The 18,006-nt window shown below is 46.7% G+C and overlaps 1 protein-coding gene across 3 annotated transcripts in view; it reads left to right on the top strand.

Moving 5' to 3' along the window:
- Positions 1-18,006, top strand: part of LOC136384556 (protein RRP5 homolog) — a 44,192-nt gene that overhangs the window by 23,003 nt on the left and 3,183 nt on the right. The window contains exons 19-31 of one of the 3 annotated variants that reach the window (XM_066354867.1): positions 797-1,338; positions 2,564-2,626; positions 7,051-7,159; positions 8,915-9,004; positions 9,181-9,283; positions 9,712-9,889; positions 12,850-12,906; positions 13,931-14,053; positions 14,655-14,777; positions 15,193-15,469; positions 15,648-15,764; positions 16,837-16,983; positions 17,205-17,452. In XM_066354867.1, the coding sequence (XP_066210964.1) occupies positions 797-1,338; positions 2,564-2,626; positions 7,051-7,159; positions 8,915-9,004; positions 9,181-9,283; positions 9,712-9,889; positions 12,850-12,906; positions 13,931-14,053; positions 14,655-14,777; positions 15,193-15,469; positions 15,648-15,764; positions 16,837-16,983; positions 17,205-17,452 (2,177 nt within the window). Of the gene's footprint in view, positions 1-796; positions 1,339-2,563; positions 2,627-7,050; positions 7,160-8,914; positions 9,005-9,180; positions 9,284-9,711; positions 9,890-12,849; positions 12,907-13,930; positions 14,054-14,654; positions 14,778-15,192; positions 15,470-15,647; positions 15,765-16,836; positions 16,984-17,201; positions 17,453-18,006 lie in introns of all 3 variants that reach the window. The other 2 variants (XM_066354866.1, XR_010747614.1) reach the window with 2 other exon arrangements.

The following is an 18,006-nucleotide window of genomic DNA, read 5'->3' as shown; positions in this document are numbered from 1 at the left end:
ACAAAACATGTCTGTGGGTGGTTCTGACCTCCAGGCTGCTCATTGACACCCTTTCCTGAACACTGTTGTGTGAGAGAAGATGGGCTCAAAGGAAATCTCTAAATTAGTAGTATTTTTCTTTGGATGACATGTATATTGGTCATTGTCTAAAGTACTTATTAAGCACCCAGTTGCATGGGAGAATGGTACAGAGAATTACATATGCATAATCCTTAACGTCTAGTTGCTTATAATTTTAAGACAAAGAGAAATAGAAAACAATGCTAACCCCCCACGAAGTGTTCGAGCAGGTTTTTATTTCATTATCAAGTGAAGCTGGTGCATATCAGGGCGTGAGCACAGTTTGGATTTGGGGAAAGGGAGACTAAGTGACTTGCACATTTAGTAGTAAGCTCTCAGCACTGACCCTGTTGAGTGGAAATAAATCAGTTGTGGGGGGGAGCTGGAGGACTAAGGCAGGAGCCAGAGTATCCTAAAGCTAGAGAACCATTAGAGGTCCCCTGGCTGATGTTACTAGTTCTAGGGTAGGACTCAGGACTCTGAGTTCAAAACAAAACAAAAGCTAACGCCAGGTGCTTCAGATGTGGTACCCTGAGTTTAGTCAAGTCACTCACTGAGCAGGAGGGCAAGCTAGGTTGAGAAAGTGAGAGCTAGTCTGTTACAACCCAGACTAGCCTAGGGTCCCCTGGGCTCCACAGGGTTTCCCCAGCTCCACCCGCTGTCTAGAGCCCCGTGGGTGATGAGTGAGCCCCTGTGCCCTGTAGGAAGCGGGCATGGTGTTTCCTCTGTTTTCCAGTTGAAGAAAGGCAGCGAACACCAGGCGATTGTGCAGCACTTGGAGGAGTCCTTTGCTGTCGCCTCCTTGGTAGAGACTGGCCAGCTGGCAGCTTTCTCCCTGAACTCGCATCTCAATGACACCTTCCGCTTTGACTCGGAGAAGTTGCAAGTGGGACAGGGTGTCTCCTTAACCCTCAAGACCACGGAGCCAGGAGTGACTGGTCTTCTTTTGGCTGTTGAGGGGCCAGTTGCTAAGAGGACCCTGAGACAGACCCGGAAGGACTCTGAGACAGTTGACGAGGATGATGAAGGGAGTCCGGCACTGGCAGTAGGGACTTCAAAGAAGCACACCTTCTCCATTGGGGACATGGTCACAGGGACTGTCAAGTCTGTTAAGCCCACCCATGTGGTTGTGACCCTGGAAAATGGCATCATTGGCTGTATCCATGCCTCCCACATTCTAGATGATGTTCCAGTGGGCACATCTCCTACTGCCACGCTGAAAGTCGGGAAGACAGTCACTGCCCGAGTGATTGGTGGCCGAGACATGAAGACATTCAAGTATGGAGGCTTTGGGGGACGGGCGGCTTTGAGGGGGGATTGTTTTAATTGTAGAAGGAATGGGAACTGAGGAAGGTTTCAAAAAGTTGCAGATAAGTCAGATTTCTTTTTTAGTTAAAAACATTCATAAAGAATCCTATATGTTTTTATTTTAATCGTATAGTGCAGTGGTAGTCAACCTGGTCCCTACCGCCCACTAGTGGGCGTTCCAGCTTTCATGGTGGGTGGTAGCGGAGCAACCAAAGTATAAATAGAAAGATAGATTTAACTATAGTAAGTTTTATAAAGATCGATTCTGCCAAACTTAGCGAAAATCCGACATAAAGTACTTGGTAAGTAATTATTATTATATGCTTTAACTTGTTGTAACTCTGCTTTATAAATTTTTTTTTCTTAATAAATTTTATAAAGCAAAGTTACTTCCCTACTTTATAAATGACCATTACTGTGGAACTGGTGGGCGGTTAGAAACTTTTACTACTAACAGATACAAAAGTGGGCTGTAGGTATAAAAAGGTTGACTACCCCTGGCCTAGCATATAGTAGTTAAGAGCATCGGTTTAGAGGCAGACCTAGTTCCAGATTTGCCATTTAAGGTTATGTGACCATGAAGTAAATAGTTACTTAACTCTCTGAGTTTTATTTTCCTAATTTGTAAAGTGGAGTAATGGTAGTGACTACCTTGTGGGGACGTTGTGCAGATTGAGAGGACTAGTGTGTAATGGGCGACAGGCTGCCTGTCATGTAGCTGTTGCTCAGTTTATACATCAGTAGTTACCATATAATTCATCCTGCTCTGCACAGCTTGCTTATACCTTATTCTCATTTTATTAAATCCTTGCTTTAATAAAAAGAAAAAAAAAGACTTCAAAGTCTAGCCAATAACTTACATATTAATAGTAACTTAACTGTGGGATCTTTAATAAGTCATTTATTCTCTCTAGACCTCAATTTTTTAATTTTCAGAATGAAGGGGTTAGAGTATGTAGTCTATAAGGAAAATTTTCAGGGTTTCATATGACAGTCCTGTCAGATCAGCTGAATCAGCTCCTGAACAACGTGTACTGCAGAGGCAGAGTGGGAACCCCAGGCCTGACGTCACCAGGGGCGGTGTGGCAGTGCAGCAGGGGGTTTTAAACTCGATTTGGTGGGGAAAGACCCTGATTTCTAGACTGTGGTGTTCCAGAGAAAAAGAAAAATGATTTCACCTTGTTTGTATCCCCAGGTTTCTCCCAATAAGTCATCCCAGGTTTGTTCGAACCATCCCAGAGCTGAGTGTGCGGCCAAGGTGAGGGGCACTCCAGTCATGTGGTCTCGTGGCAAGAGCTCTGGACTTCGGAGGCCAGAACTGAGTTCTAGTCGTGATTTTACCAGTGTTGTGACTTACTTTGCTTGTCTGTCCAGGCTGACTTATTTCTCTAGTAGGGATATTTGGCTCTCAGATGGCTAGTTTGCAGGATTATATGAAAATTAATGTAGCCCTGGCCAGATAGCTCAGTTGGTTAGAGCATTGTCCTCATGTGCAGAGGTTGTCGATTTGATTTCTGGTCGTTAGGGCACATACAGGAACAGATAGATGTTTCTGTCCGTCTGTCTCTCCCTTCTTCTGTCTCTAAAATTAATAAATAAATAAAAAAGAAAATGTAAAAGCTGTGTTCAGGGCCTAAGTATCGTTTTAAGGCTTGACCGCAGTTCTGTTTGTTGGCATGCAACAAAAAGAAATAATTTTGCTCTCAACCCAGTTCCCTAAATAAGAGCACGTAGCCAAGAGTACGTGTTCTTAGAGTGTAGGCTACGGCTCGGTGACTGGCATTTTAGGTCATGACCTAGTGGATTCTAAAGAGGAATGTTCTAGGAGGAATTCTGGGTGGTAGAAAAGTAAGTAACAGTTTCATGTAGTGGTGGATCCAGTTTGTCTGGGATCATTTTTTCAGAGGATCTTAAGCATGTTGATCCACGGGCCTACCTTTTTCTGCTTCCTCCATTAAAACAAACAAAACACACAGAAAAACACTTCCTGAGCCATCAGTGAGTGAAGGTCGGTGCGTGACTGAGAGTGTCTCTGCAGAGTCAGCCCAAGCTCCATCCACATTTAGGTTTTCTGTGCCAAGAGTTATTATGGAAGGACCTCGTAAGGTACTTTCAAGGGGGTAAGGTTTGGTCCTTGTCCTGAAGGTACCAGAATGGAAGTGGAATATTTCTGAGAAGGCTCGTTTCTGAGATAAGGAAATGTTCCTGCAATGTTAAGTTCCAGATGCTAACAACACGCTTGCAGCCTCAAAGTAAGCCCTTTAGTTCTTAAACAATGAGATGTGGTGGAGCACACATTCATGTTTTTAATTTCTGGTTTCTTTAGTTTTGTAGTGTTTGATTGTGTCCCCCTCCAGTCTTGTTGTGGTGGGGGGGAGACTTCATCATATTAATCATTTTATAATGCAGCATCTTTATACCCCTGAGTCATGATGTCTTGTTTAATTAAGGGTTGCGGTCAGGTTTATTCAAGGTAAGGATAGATGAAGACTGTAAGGGAAAACCCACTGCAATCCTGAGTGTTTATAACCGTCTCACTAGCTAACACTGCTGCTGTTGGTCTACTCTCCTGTCTCGGGAGACTGGTATGAACCGGAGGGGTGGTACTTGGCTGTCGCAGCGTGGGCAAGTCAGGAAATCAGTGCACCTGTGGAGTAGGTGAGAGATGGTAGTTAGAATAACAGAAAGATGGACAGATGAACTCGAGCACATCTTCCACCTCCTCCTGCACCTATGTTTTATAGTTACTTATTTTAATCAAGGCCCCCAAGAAACATAGTATAAATGTAATAGTAGAACTATGGCCATATTTCTCTAATCCTTGTGTTTTAAATACAAATTTTGAAGTCAGGAGGAAGAACATTTATTTAATTGAAAGAGTTGACTTATTGAGGCATACAGTCATATTTTCATTCCACACTTCTATATGGAGAACTCATGCACAAAAAGAATGCCGTCTGTGGTAGAGCAGGCTGGATTCAGGGTTATTGGGGGTCACTCAAGGTAAGACGCTTCCTCTCAGTTACTCTTTGTAGGGGCAGGAGGTAATTGGGTCTTCTAATGTATCTCTGGGATTCCTGCTGGTCAGGGAGCTTTCTCCTAGCATTAATTCAATTAGGCCAACCCTTCTCTTTTTTTGCAGTTATTATTGAGAGAGGCAGTTGTAAATCATTTTGGAAAAAGGAAAAGGGTAACACATGCCTATTGTGTATGTGTGTGTTTTGGGCTTAACAGATACCTATTTTCTCACTATTCTGATGGCTCAAACTCTTAGATTAAGGTGTCAGCAGGGTTTGTTGGTCTGAGGCCTCTCGCTTCGAATTGTGGAAGGCAGTCTCCTTCCTTTGTGTTCACATGGTCTTTCCTTATATCTGTGTCTGTCTTCCATCTCCTCTCTTTTTTTGTTTTATTGTGATAAAAATACGTTATACAAATTTAGCAGTTTTTAAGTGTATATTAACAGAATTGTCAACTATATTCATTGTTGTATAACAGATCTTTTGAACTTTGTCATCTTGCGTGGCCAAGACTCTGTACCTATTGATCAACTGTTTCTCCCTCCCCATCTGCCTCTGGCGGCCATCATTCTCCTTACTGTTTCTTTGACTAGTGTAGATGCCTGGTGTAAGTGGGGTCATGCTCAGCCCTTCTGTGACCAGTGGGGCCAGTTTCACTTAGCATAACCTTGTCCAGGTTCAATCATGTTGTAGCATAAGGATTTCCTTCTCTTTAAGGCTGGAGAATATTCCATGTAATGTCTATACCACGTTTATCCATTCATCCACTGATGGACATTCAGGTTGCTTCCACATCTTAGCTGCTTGCTGTGAATATGAGTGCACAGATGCCTCTTTGAGATCCTATTGTCCTTTTTTTTTTTTTTTTTTCTTTCTGAAGCTGGAAACGGGGAGAGACAGTCAGACAGACTCCCGCATGCGCCCGACCGGGATCCACCTGGCACGCCCCCCCACCAGGGGTGACGCTCTGCCCACCAGGGGGCGATGCTTTGCCCCTCTGGGGCATCACTCTGCCGCGACCAGAGCCACTCTAGCACCTGGGGCATAGGCCAAGGAGCCATCCCCAGCGCCCGGGCCATCTTTGCTTCAATGGAGCCTTGGCTGCGGGAGGGGAAGAGAGAGACAGAGAGGAAGGAGGGGAGGGGGGTGGAGAAGCAAATGGGCGCTTCTCCTATGTGCCCTGGCCAGGAATCGAACCCGGGTCCCCCGCACGCCAGGCCTACGCTCTACCGCTGAGCCAACTGGCCAGGGCTCTATTGTCCTTTTTTTAATATACATTTTTACTGACTTATAGTTGACCAACATCATTATATTAGTTTCAGGTGTACAACATAGTGATTTGATATTTTTACACATACAACACGATCACAATATAAGTCCAGTTACCATCTGTTGTCATACTGAGGTGTTATAATACTATTGACTACATTCCCGATGCTGTACATTACATTGAAATCCTCTTTTCAGTACTTCTGGATGTCTGCCTGAAGCAGGAGTGCTGGGTCGTATGGTGGTTATATTTGTAATTTTTTGAGGAACCTCCATACTGTTTTCTATAGCAGTGGCTCTGTTTTACAGGCCTGTTAGCAGTGTCCAAGGGAAGGTTCCCTTTTTACCATATCCTCACCAACACTCTTCTTTTTTTTCAAATTTTCTGTGTTTGATAATGGCCATCCTTACAAATGTGAGGTGATACTTCACTGTGGTTCTGATTTGTATTTCCCTGAGGATTAGTGGTGTTGAGGACCTATTCATATGCTTATTGGCCACTTATGTATCTTCTTTGAGGAAATGTCTATTCAGGTCCTATTTTTTAACCAGGTTATTTGTTGTGTTACTGAGTGTAGCCTAAGCTCTGATAAAGGCACTAGGCATGTTGGATTAAGGCCTACTTTAATGACCTCACTTTAACTTAGTTCCCTCATTAAATTCCCTGTCTCCGTATATAGTCACATTCTGAGTTACTGGGTGTTAGTACTTCAACATATGTTGAAGGGTGGGAGGGAGACACAGTTCAGCCCATAACACGCATTCCAATGTCAGCTGTTGAGAGAATGCATTTTTTTTTCATCCTAACTATGGAAACATTAGCTGGGCTGGGTTAGAGGGTTGGGAGTTCTTTGACTCTTTAAAGTAATTTGTGACTGATAACTTTCAGACTACATCCTTCTGTTGCTTTTCTAAGAAATAGAGTCAAGGAAGTGATAATGGCAAGGTAGCATAGGGGGCAGAGCCCTAGAGTTTTGAGTCAGAGCCCTGGCTCAATAGTATAGAATGAGTTTAATAATATCTACCCTGCCTAATTCACACATAAGAGTGTTGTCACATTCTATGAAAGATTATTTGTGACAGCAGTTCTGCTAACTGTAAAGCAATAGCTACAGTATTATGAAGGAAGTAACATAAATTTGTTTCTTGAAATTATAAAGGTTATTGTAGGCCACCTACCTTATAGCTTGTTCATACCTAGGTAAGTGAATGGAAAAGAGCTGTCATGCAGGAGTTGTGAACCTTCCCCTTTAGGGAGAGGAATGGGGGTGTGGAGGGTGTGTATGAGTTGGGGAGTCCTATATAATCTGTCCATGGCCCTTGGGACAGAGGGGGGTTTTAAGCCAGAGGCTTATCCAGAGTTTGGTTACTCTCACCATTGCCTTCCTGCAAACAGTGAGCTGGAGAAGGATGGCCACACTGCTCTCGACACTCACTCTGTTAGCCCTTTGGAGAAGATTAAACATTACCAGGCTGGTCAGACCGTGACTTGCTTCTTTAAGAAGGTGAGTGATACATGTCTCGCAATGAGATGCCATCCTTTCCTCAGAAGGAAAGGAGAAGCTGGAGACAAGGGCCCTTAGCACTGGGCTTTGATTCTGTGTTTGCTGCCATGATGGTTTGGGGAGACAATATAAGGCCTCACTCCTAGAAAGCTTTCTGGTCTGATCAGAGAGCTAGATTTATAATTTACGAAACAGCTAGCAAGCAATTCACAATTCAACATGTTTATAGATTAATTATACAGCATGGGGAGAAAAAGACATGATAGAGCAAAACTTAAAATAAATGCCGTATTGGATTTTAGATTCTTGCCTTTCGTAGAGTTCAGATGCAGTGCAAAACCATATTGGGTGCCAGACTGTGTCTTCTAACTCCAAGTGGGATGGGAGTTCGGAAAAGGGAAGAGATCAGTGAGAATTATGCTAATTGGCCTGGGCTTGATCTTGAAGAATAACTCCTTCATTGCTGTCAGATTCTTCTTCCATAAGCATCTGTCTGACCATGTCACTGCGGCTTGGTTCCTTTAATTTCCTGCTGTCTATAGATGTGTAGAAACCCAGATGCCTTAGAGAGGTATTTAATGCTCTTTATAATCTGATCTCACAAGTCTGGTGTACCAGTCATACTGAAAACCTCCTGTTTTCTTCTTTTGATCTGTGCCTGGAGTGTCCTCTCTTCCTATTGCCTACAAACATTCAGGGTTCAGCACAGATAATCCCCCCTTATTACTAATTCTTCTATATTTTCCCATAGCATATTGTATTTCCTCCATGTTGCTGCTGCTCTAGCTATTTGCATACTCACTTGACTTATTCGATGTAGACTGTCATCTCCTTGAAGGCAGGGCCTGGCTTTTATTTATCACTATCATGCCATGAGCATAGTGGCTGCTCAATAGATTTTCTGTTCAATTTACTTAAAAATTAGGATGTGTGTTTAGGGTAGGAGGCTGTGTAAACAGTGAAAGGTCAACATCTAAATTGACAGAGATAAGATGTTGGTCCCTGCAGCCGATTAACAGTCAATGGGCACAGCTGAGCTGGTGGAGGCTGCAGGGGTCAGGGGATTGGCCCGACTGGCCCTGCTGCTTGAGAGCCTCTCTAAGGTCTCTTTTGTCTTCTAAATAGTTGAGCACCAAAAGAAATGCACTTCCGGCTGGGCTAGCAAAGGCTCTGAGCTAGACTCTGAGCGAAGCCTGTGAGAAGTGGACGTTGGGCAAGAGCATTAGGATGTAGGGGTGGATTCCTGTCCTTTGGAAAAATATAGGATTAGGGTCGTTTTTATCCTGTGAATTTAGAAGTGGCTGTGTTTTTTGTTTTTTGTTTTTGTTGTTGTTTTTTTACACAAACAGAGAGAGAGAGTCAGAGAGAGGGATAGACAGGGACAGACAGATAGGAACAGAGAGATGAGAAGCATCAATCATTAGTTTTTTGTTGTGCATTGGGACACATTAGTTGTTCATTGATTACTTTCTCATATGTGCCTTGACCACGGTGCCTTCAGCAGACCGAGTAACCCCTTGCTCGAGCCAGTGACCTTGGGTCCAAGCTGGTGAGCTTTCCTCAAACCAGATGAGCCCGCGCTCAAGCTGGCATCCTTGGGGTCTCGAACCTGGGTCCTCTGCTTCCCAGTCCGACGACGCTCTATCCACTGCGCCACCTCCTGGTCAGGCAAGAGGCTGTGTTTTAATGAAGAGAAAAGAAGAAATGCTCGTGTCTCATTCTATTTCTCCTGGTTTTTTGTTTTTTTTTCCTCAGTACAATGTGATTAAGAAATGGCTTGAGGTGGAGATGGCTCCAGACATCCGGGGAAGAATTCCCCTGTTGCTCACTTCTCTTAGCTTCAAGGTCAGTGTGCTCGAGGTCCCTGGAGAGGAGAGCCAGGCTCCCTGAGCACGGCTCCACGTCTGCTGTGTGTAAGGGCTGGTTTGGGAGATACTTGCTATGGAGATTTAAATGCTACGCGGTTTGGATAAATGATAGACCTTTCTTTAAACATCAGAGGAGTTTTCTTGTCCTTCCAGGTTCTGAAACATCCAGATAAGAAGTTCCAGATTGGCCAGGCCCTGAAGGCCACCGTGGTTGGCCCAACTTCCTCCAAGGCCTTCTTGTGTCTGTCACTCATAGGTGTGATGAAGTGTCCCCGGTCGGGAAGGGAGAGGGTGGAAAGGAGTGGGAAGTGGTCTTCGGCTATTGTCCAGATCGAAGAGTGCCTTCGGTATTTGAGTCGTCAGAAAGACTTGTGTGCTTGGTGCTTTCTTGGAACCATTTTCCTCTTGGAGCTTTATTCCCTGGCCTGTGTCACCCCACCACTGTCGTCAGCTTTACCTACGTACTTGGTTTTTGTACGTCTCAGAAAGGGTTGTCCACCACATGGCCCTGGATACTTGACTGCATGGCATGGTACTCTGGGTCTTCATGATTGTTCTGGTCCATTCAGTGTAGATACCCCAAGTCTGGGCAGCTCCCACCCTCCGCAGCCTGTGTCGGTCAGCATTCCAGCTTCTTTCTCGGCTCACTTACTCTTCCCTGAATCAGGTTCCTTCTCCTACCAGGTCCTCACAGGCTTGAAAAGGGGGAAGTGGCCATGGGCCGAGTGGTGAAGGTGACTCCCAGGAAGGGGCTGACGGTCTCCTTCCCCTCTGGGAGGATTGGAACAGTCAGTGTATTTCATGTGAGTGACTCCTACTCGGAGACGCCCCTGGAAGACTTCACCCCCCAGCAGATTGTCAGGTAGGCACTGTTTTCTTTCTCTTTTCAGCTACTTGTGGGATTATGGTTTTTTTTCCCTTTTAATTATAGAGGTAATACGGGATTATGTATCAGAAAAAAAAGTAGTATAGAAAATGGAAACATCTATGATTTCTCATTTTCTCTACAACTTTTGGCCATTATACACTTTGTTTTCTATCTTTCAAGACTTTAATACATCCCTGGCCGGGTAGCTCAGTTGGTTAGAGTGTTGTCCCAATATACCAAGGTTATGTATGGCTTCAGGCCTGGTCAGGACACATACAGGAGTCAGCCAATGAATACATAAGTAAGTGGGACATGCAACAACAAAGCAGTGGTTCTCTCTTTCCCTCCCCCTTCCATTCTCTCAAATCAACAAATATAAACTTTTTTAAAAGAGCTTTAACACATATGGGTATAATTTCCCTTTATAGAATAGAATTTTGTTTTATGTTCTGCAACTTCTTTTTTCTCATAGCAGTTTATCATGGATCTTTTTCTTTTCCCATGCTAATATATCTAAATCAACCTTGTTCTTTCACCTTACTTTTAACATTTTTTTAGTATTGTTATGTGCCTTTTTAAATGACAATTTATTCAAAAAGTTTCCTGCTGGTGGACAATGATGTTGGAGTGTGTATCTTTGCGTATGTGTTCCGATGCTGGTATAAGTATATCTGTGAAATACATCCCTAGAAGTAAAATGGCCAAATGATGTTATACTTATTGCCAAATTGCGCTTTAAAGGGACTGTGTTAATTGGTATCCCTATTGATACTAAATATGATAGTTCATTTCTCTTACCTCTACCAACATTTAATATTTTTTTATTTTTAGGGAGAGAGAGAGGGACAGACCGATAGAAAGGGAGAGAGATGAGAGGCATCAACATATGGTTGCATCACTTTACTTGTTCATGGATTGCTTTCTCATATGTTTCTTGACTGGAGGGGCCACAGCTGAGCCAGTGACCCCTTGCTTGAGCCAGTGACCTTGGGCTTCAAGCCAGCGACCCTGCACTCAAGCTGGTGAGCCCACGCTCAAGCCGGCGACCTCTGGGTTTTGAACCTGGGTCCTCAGCATCCCAGGTTGACGCTCTATCCATTATACCATCTGCTGGTCAAGCTCAACACTTAATTTTTAATCTTAGATATTGAATAGAAAAAAATTGATCTCCCATTTAATTTACACTTCTTATGTTTGAGTGGTGATTTTTGATATTTATTGGCTGTCTGCATTTGTTCTGTGCTTCGCTTGTCCATGTCGCGTGCTTGTTTTCATACTGAAACATTCATCCTTTTAATAAAAAAAACAAAAACAAAAAACACACACAAAAAAAAACCAGAAAACACCTGATCTGTAGGTGCTCTCTGTAAAAGGATAGTAACTCTTTGCTGTTAAGGGTTGATTTATTTATGAACCTCTTACATGCACAAGAAATAACCCCAGAGTTTTAAAACCATTTTATAGCCTGAGTAAACTAGCATTGCAGAGGCAGATTTCAGCTTGAGACAGTGAAGACTTTCCTGAGGACAGAGTAAGCTAACAGCAGGGTGGGCGCCTTCAGGAGGCAGAGACTGTGAAGTGGTAACTTACTGTTTCCCATCTCAAGCGTCCCTGCCACCAGCACCTGCCTGGATGCCCAGCCACCAATCAGAGCTAAACAGCACAAAACACACAGGGCCTGGGCAGAGGAACAACGCAGTCGGAGAGAAATCCAGGGTCATCTCTGCTTTTTTGTCTTTTGAGCCTTACAAAATGCAGGTGTGAGTTTTGATAAAATATTTATTTTAAATAGATCTATTTATAGCCAAACCTAAACAGATTCATTTAGTAATGTTTAGTTATAATTCCTTTCTCCATCAGAGGTGGGTAATAAATTAGGCGACCCCTGCAGGACTTTTCCTGCCTTGGGGGTTATGATGCCGTGTTGTAGAAGGCTGATGCCTGTTGTGAGGAAGATTTGGGCTGTGCTGTTTCTGAGATCCATGCTAGTGCTAAGAGTCTATACTTTGTGACTTTGGGCTACTAATTGCCATTTTATATGAAATAAGTTTGGAAACCCAACCAGAGAGCAAACCCTGCTTACCTCCTGGAAGTCTCCTGAGCTCGGACCTCACTGCTTGGCTGCCTTGAGTCCGCAGTAGTACCTAGTCGTCCCCTGGTCATGGTGTCTCGTGGTTACTGTCTCACTGAGATCACAGGCTCCCAGGACCTGTTGCGGGCTGATCTTATTTCCTAAAGACTATGTGACTCTACGTCTGCCAGAGGGCTTTTGTTTTCCCATTTTCTTCTCCCAGCACCTCCTTGAGTAAAGGAGCAGGTAGCGTTAATTTTTACCTAACAGACTAGTAAACTGAGGCTCAGAGAATTGATGGGACTTGTCCCGAGTCCCTCAGCAGGTTTGCAACAGAATGAAGGGCAGAGGCTCTGGCCGGTTGGCTCAGCGGTAGAGCGTCGGCCTGGCGTGCGGGGGACCCGGGTTCGATTCCCGGCCAGGGCACATAGGAGGAGCACCCATTTGCTTCTCCACCCCCCCTCCTTCCTCTCTGTCTCTCTCTTCCCCTCCTACAGCCAAGGCTCCATTGGAGCAAAGATGGCCCGGGCGCTGGGGATGGATCCTTGGCCTCTGCCCCAGGCACTGGAATGGCTCTGGTTGCGGCAGAGCGACGCCCCCGGAGGGGCAGAGCATCGCCCCCTGGTGGGCAGAGCGTCGCCGCCGGTGGGCGTGCCGGGTCCTTCCCGGTCGGGCGCATGCGGGAGTCTGTCTGACTGTCTCTCTCGTTTCCAGCTTCAGAAAAAGAAAAAAAAAAAGAAAAAAAGAATGAAGGGCAGAGAGAGCCCAGGTCTCGTGTCTCTTTCTCTTGCCTGTTGGTCAGCCATGCAGAGAGGAAACTGAGGCCCTTGGCTGTCTCCTGAGATGCTGAAATGTCAGTATTTCCTTTTTTGCGCCCACGCAGGTGTTATGTCCTGTCTGCTGCAAGTGATGTGTTGACTTTGTCACTCCGATCATCCAGGTAGGTGTCTGTGTCCCCGGGACAAGAGCGGGAGAACCGTGTAGGTCTGAGGAGAGGTTCCGTGGGTCTGACACAGCCTTTGGCCTTTCCACCTTTCTTCTCTGCTTGTCACTTTATACCTGACCCTGTTTGTATCCAGAAAAGCTGAGGACATTTGGATTTCTGAAAGAACCTGTCTGCTAGGCTCTTGTTCCCCAGGGAAAGGTTCAGGCATCCAAATGTGGGCATTCAAAGTGGCCAGATGGCAGCCCTGTTCCACAGCAGGGGTGAGAGTGTCGTGAAGTGGATTGGCTCAAGGTCTGCTTGGTCCATGGTTAGAAATGGATGTTGATAAGGTCAGGGCTTTAGGTTTGAGGCTTGGTCAGCCTCTCTCTGTTTTTGCATAGCCAACTCAAAGACAGTGTCCCCGGTGACAGGGCTTCAGGACAGCGTAGGGCTGCGCTCTGTACCAGCAATTTTCAACTGCTGTGCCACAGGAATTTTTAAAACATGCAATACCTGTATTTAAGTCAGGCACTTACCTCTTTTTCCCTTAAATTGTCAAATAAAAAAATGATAACTGCCAATACAACAATAGCCGTCCAGTGTGAATGAAGCAAAATTATACATGTTTTTTTTGCCAGATCAGCAAATATATTTTGGTGTGCTGCAGAATTTTGGTAATTGGTTTATGTGTGCCATGAGATGAAAAAAGTTGCAAAGCACTGCTCTGTATCTTACTGGCAGGTCCAGAGTCATGTTCTTGCATATAAAGTTTGTATCCCAGTGGGTGGGGGAAGGGTGTAAAGAGGGATGGATATAAGGTGACGGAAAATGATTTGATTTTGGGTGATGGATATACAATATAAATGCTATAGTAATGTTTACCTGAGACCTATGTACTCTTATTGATCAATGTCACCCTGTTAAAGTTAATTTTCTAAATTAAAAAAAAAAAGTTTGTATCCCAAGTGGACTGGAGGGGAAGTGGGGGGAGTTGGATCATAGGTGTTTACATTTACATGTAAGCCTTTTATTCCTTTAGGACAAACCCAGAGACCAAAAACAAAATACCAGATCCTGAGGTTAACTCCATCCAGGACGTGCAGGAGGGGCAGCTCCTGAGGGGCTATGTGGAGTCTGTCCAGTCACAGGGTGTGCTCCTAGGGTGAGTGGGTGGAGCCTGGGGACCTGGGCCAGCCTGGGTCCCTGCGGGCCTGCCCGAGGCTGCACTGTCCTCAGTTACCTTCTCTGAAGGGACTGTGAAGGAAGGAGGGTGTCAGTTTCCACCAGTTTTTTCACTTCCAAGTTGTTTTTGCTTTAAAAAAACGTTTTGAATTACCCTTATTTGGTGTTTTGGACAATTAATATGGCCTGTCCATTTTCGGTTTTAAATATGTTTGGATTTTGACTTAGCTTGTGATCGTGATTTGTAAGTGTTGTGTGAAGTCCTGGAATATTCACAACCATCGGATGTTATAGCCTCCCTGCTCTTCTGTTTCTTCACCTTTGTCTTTCTAGCAGCTTGTGAGTTACACGTTGTGATGCTCTGGGGTGGGGTGAAATTGTCCTGCAGTCACATTTCCATTGTACTTGACAATTTCTCCAGTTTACAAAGCAGGCCCTCTTTATACTTTTGAATGCCAGGAGCTTATCTCTGTTGTAAATCCTGGTCACAACTTGGATCCCCGGGAAGGTGGAAACAATGGGCTTGGCTGGGACTCTGTTGTACTTGTGACCAAAGGCGGCCCCCCTCTGTCTTCTGTCAGCCTTGGCCCCTCAGTTGTGGGTTTGGCCCGGCACCCACATGTCTCCCAGTACAAGACGTCCAAGAAAGCCCTTTATAACAGCCACCTCCCCGAAGGGAAGCTGCTCACAGCCAAGGTCCTAAGGTGGGTGCCTTCTTCCCTCCTCGCCCCCTCCGCCCCTTTCTCCGGGAGCCCAGGGAGGAGATTTGGAGGTAAACTTGAATAGAATGGCCTGAGTAGTGGAGAGTGTGAGTGTTCTGATGAATGAAGCCCCTTTGTTTGGAATCTTCAACCTCAGATCTTAAAAGCAGGTGTGGAGACACTTCTCTGCATAGGCACCTGTTGTTGGGGACAAAGTAGAGGAACATCACAGCTGCCCCCTGTGTTTCACTACTAAGCCTGGGGAAGGTGCAGTCATTCCTAAGCACACTGAAGGATTCCAGGGCGGGTGGGGCGGGGCCCAGGAAACTGTCGGTCCACGAGAGGAAGGCCTGGCCTGCCTGCTGTGTCCCTTTGCTGTACTCTTTGCTGTCTTCACCCACCCTCTCTCCCGTCGCAGGGTGAAGCACCAGAAGAAACTGGTAGAGTTGTCGTTCCTTCCGGGCGACACGGGGAAGCCGGACGTGTTTCCTGCCTCCCTAGGCCTGCCACTTCTAGAGCAAGAGGAGAGGCGGATAGAAGCAGAAGGGAGAGCCAGCAAAAGACAAGAGGAGGAGAAGAGGAACCGGAAGGGTCCGGAGGAGGCACAGCTTCCCAGCCGAGGGAAGAAAGAGCCCCAGAAGCCACCAGGGAAGAAGCAGGGCAAGCGGCCACGCCCAGAGTCTGGGAGCGAGCAGGTATGTCCCCAGGGGGTGCCTCCCCTCTCTGGGAAGGAGAGCGTTTCAGAGCCAGCCTGGCAGCTGTCTCGCCTTCTCTGGGACACAACAGTGTGAGTTTGGAGGGGCGGAGGGAGGGCAGCTTAGGGTGCTCCTGGGCAAGAAGGGTGGCCCAGCACCTCCCCACGTGTCTTCCCAGGATCGGGGAAACAAGAAGCAGAAGGAAGCCGCTCCAGTGGAGGAGGACGATAGCGGAGTTGAAGTGTATTACCGGGAAGGAGAGGAGGAGATGGAGGAGAAGAGTGTGGTGGCCAAGGTGAGGACAGCACTGAACACTGGGGGGGTGCTCTGGGGAGGGGAGTCCCTGACCCCTGCCAGGAGCTGGCTCCTTTTGGCACCACCCTCTTTCCCGTTCCTGTAAGGCAGGGGACCGCGGGGCTGCACTTTCCCCAGTTGGGTGTCAGCTCCTAAGGACAGGGACCCTGTCTTTCCTGGAGAGTGGGCTGCGTAAGATAAATTGTAAGCAGGTTAAATTCTAATTATATTGAGTGAAACTGAATAAATTAGTGGGATGGGCAGGTAAAAAGGAGGCTTAGCGTTCCTGAGCCTGAACTCCCCTCTGAAAAATCAGAACAATGCTACTTGAACCGAGGGCTGGGTGTGGGAGGGCTTCCCAGACTACGCACCGCGTCCCTACCATCCTCAAAATGATTGTCATCTCTGTCCTAGCTTAACTGTTATTTAATACATGTGTTATTTTGTGTGTGTGTGTGTATAACTTATATATATATATATAAAATTTGTTATATAAGTGAAATGATTTACAAAGAAAGTTTTTTGGGTTTTTTTAATTTTTTTTTTATATTTTTCTGAGGTTGGAAACGGGGAGGCAGTCAGACAGACTCCCCCATGCGCCCGACTGGGATCCACCCGGCATGCCCACCAGGGGGCGATGCTCTGCCCATCTGGGGCGTTGCTCTGTAGCAACCAGAGCCATTCTAGCGCCTGAGGCAGAGGCCACACAGCCATCCTCAGCTCCCCAGCAAACTTCGCTCCAATGGAGCCTCGGCTGCTGCAGGGGAAGAGAGAGACAGAGAGGAAGGAGAGGGGGAGGGGTGGAGAAACAGATGGGCGCTTCTCCTGTGTGCCCTGGCTGGGAATCAAACCCGGGACTCCTGTACACCATGCCGACGTTCTACCACTGAGCCAACCGGCCAGGGCCACAAAGAAAGTTTTTGTCTCTAAGCTTTCCCTGGTAGACTGGGGCGTGTCTGGCCCTGGGAGGAGGGGAGAGTTCGCTGAGCATGGAGGGAACCCCAGTCCTCCAGGCGGGAGGGGCTGGGGTGGAGCAGCGGAGGAGTGCTTTCCTCACCCCCGCGGTCTTCCAGGAGAAGCAGACCAGGCCAGCAGAAGTGCCCCGGCTGCAGCTGTCTTCCAGCTTCGTTTGGGACGTGGGGCTGGACTCCCTGACCCCAGCCTTGCCACCTCGAGAAGAGAGCTCCGATAGCGAGGACGAGAAGCCACAGCAAGCCACGGTGTCGTATCTTGCAGCGCTTGTCCTCTTTGTAGGGATGCCTTGGTGCCAGTCTCCTGGGCCCTGTCCTGGCTGTGGGTATCTCCCGGAAGGCTGGGGTGCTCTCAGGCCCAGGAGTATTTATAGAGCCATGGGCAGCCCTGCCAACTCTTGGCTTCTATCACAGACGTGCCCAGGTTCTGAGGAGCTGGTTACTCACTTTATTTTTGCCTGTCATAGCAGAAGAAGAAAAGCAGGAAGGAGAGGGAGTTGGAGAAGCAGAGGGCAGAGAGAGAGCTGTGCCGCACTGAGGAGGCGCTGATGGACCCTGCACGACAGCCGGAGTCAGCGGATGACTTTGACCGGCTGGTGCTGAGTTCTCCCAACAGCTCCATTCTCTGGCTGCAGTACATGGCCTTCCACCTGCAGGCCACAGAGATCGAGAAGGCCCGGGCCGTGGCCGAGAGGGCTCTCAAGACCATCTCCTTCAGGTCTGGGCTTTGTCCCCCCTGTATCAGAGAGAGGCCTTCTGATAGGAAGAGCCACATCTCCCCAGTTTGCGGGAATAGCCATCCGTGGGTCATTTCTTCTTCGGCAGACCGATGGCAGTTGGAGTGGCTGCCACCAGGGGCTCCCAGAAGTTCCCAGGTGCTCTCATAGGTGTGCCCTCTGTGAAATAGATCTGTCCATTTATATTTTATTCTCCACTTCACTGACACCGCTAAGGATAACATTTACAGGAGTCCCTGACTTAAATAAGGGCCCGACTTGAAACAGAAGTAGAACAGGGAACACAGCTTTCACGGACCTGGGGGCTAGCCCTGTAGGGGTCATTTGCAGGCAGAGAGAAGTTAGTTTCCTGAGGGCTAGTGAAAGGAATGGCAGTCCTTCATTCTCTCAGTTTGGGGAGAGAATCAGACTAGAGGTTCTGCTCCTTCCAAGTCAAACCTCAGGCTAGTTTGCGATTTGGTAGGTTTCCTTCCTGGACTTGGAGATAGAGCCAGGTAGAGCCTCTGTCTGGGAGCCCCGGACCCAGCAGTTTGGG

Source organism: Saccopteryx leptura, chromosome 13, assembly GCF_036850995.1.
Source record: "Saccopteryx leptura isolate mSacLep1 chromosome 13, mSacLep1_pri_phased_curated, whole genome shotgun sequence".
Classification (NCBI taxonomy): Eukaryota; Metazoa; Chordata; class Mammalia; order Chiroptera; family Emballonuridae; genus Saccopteryx; species Saccopteryx leptura.
Note: the sequence above shows the minus strand (reverse complement) of the source record. Positions and strands in the feature narration are given on the sequence as shown.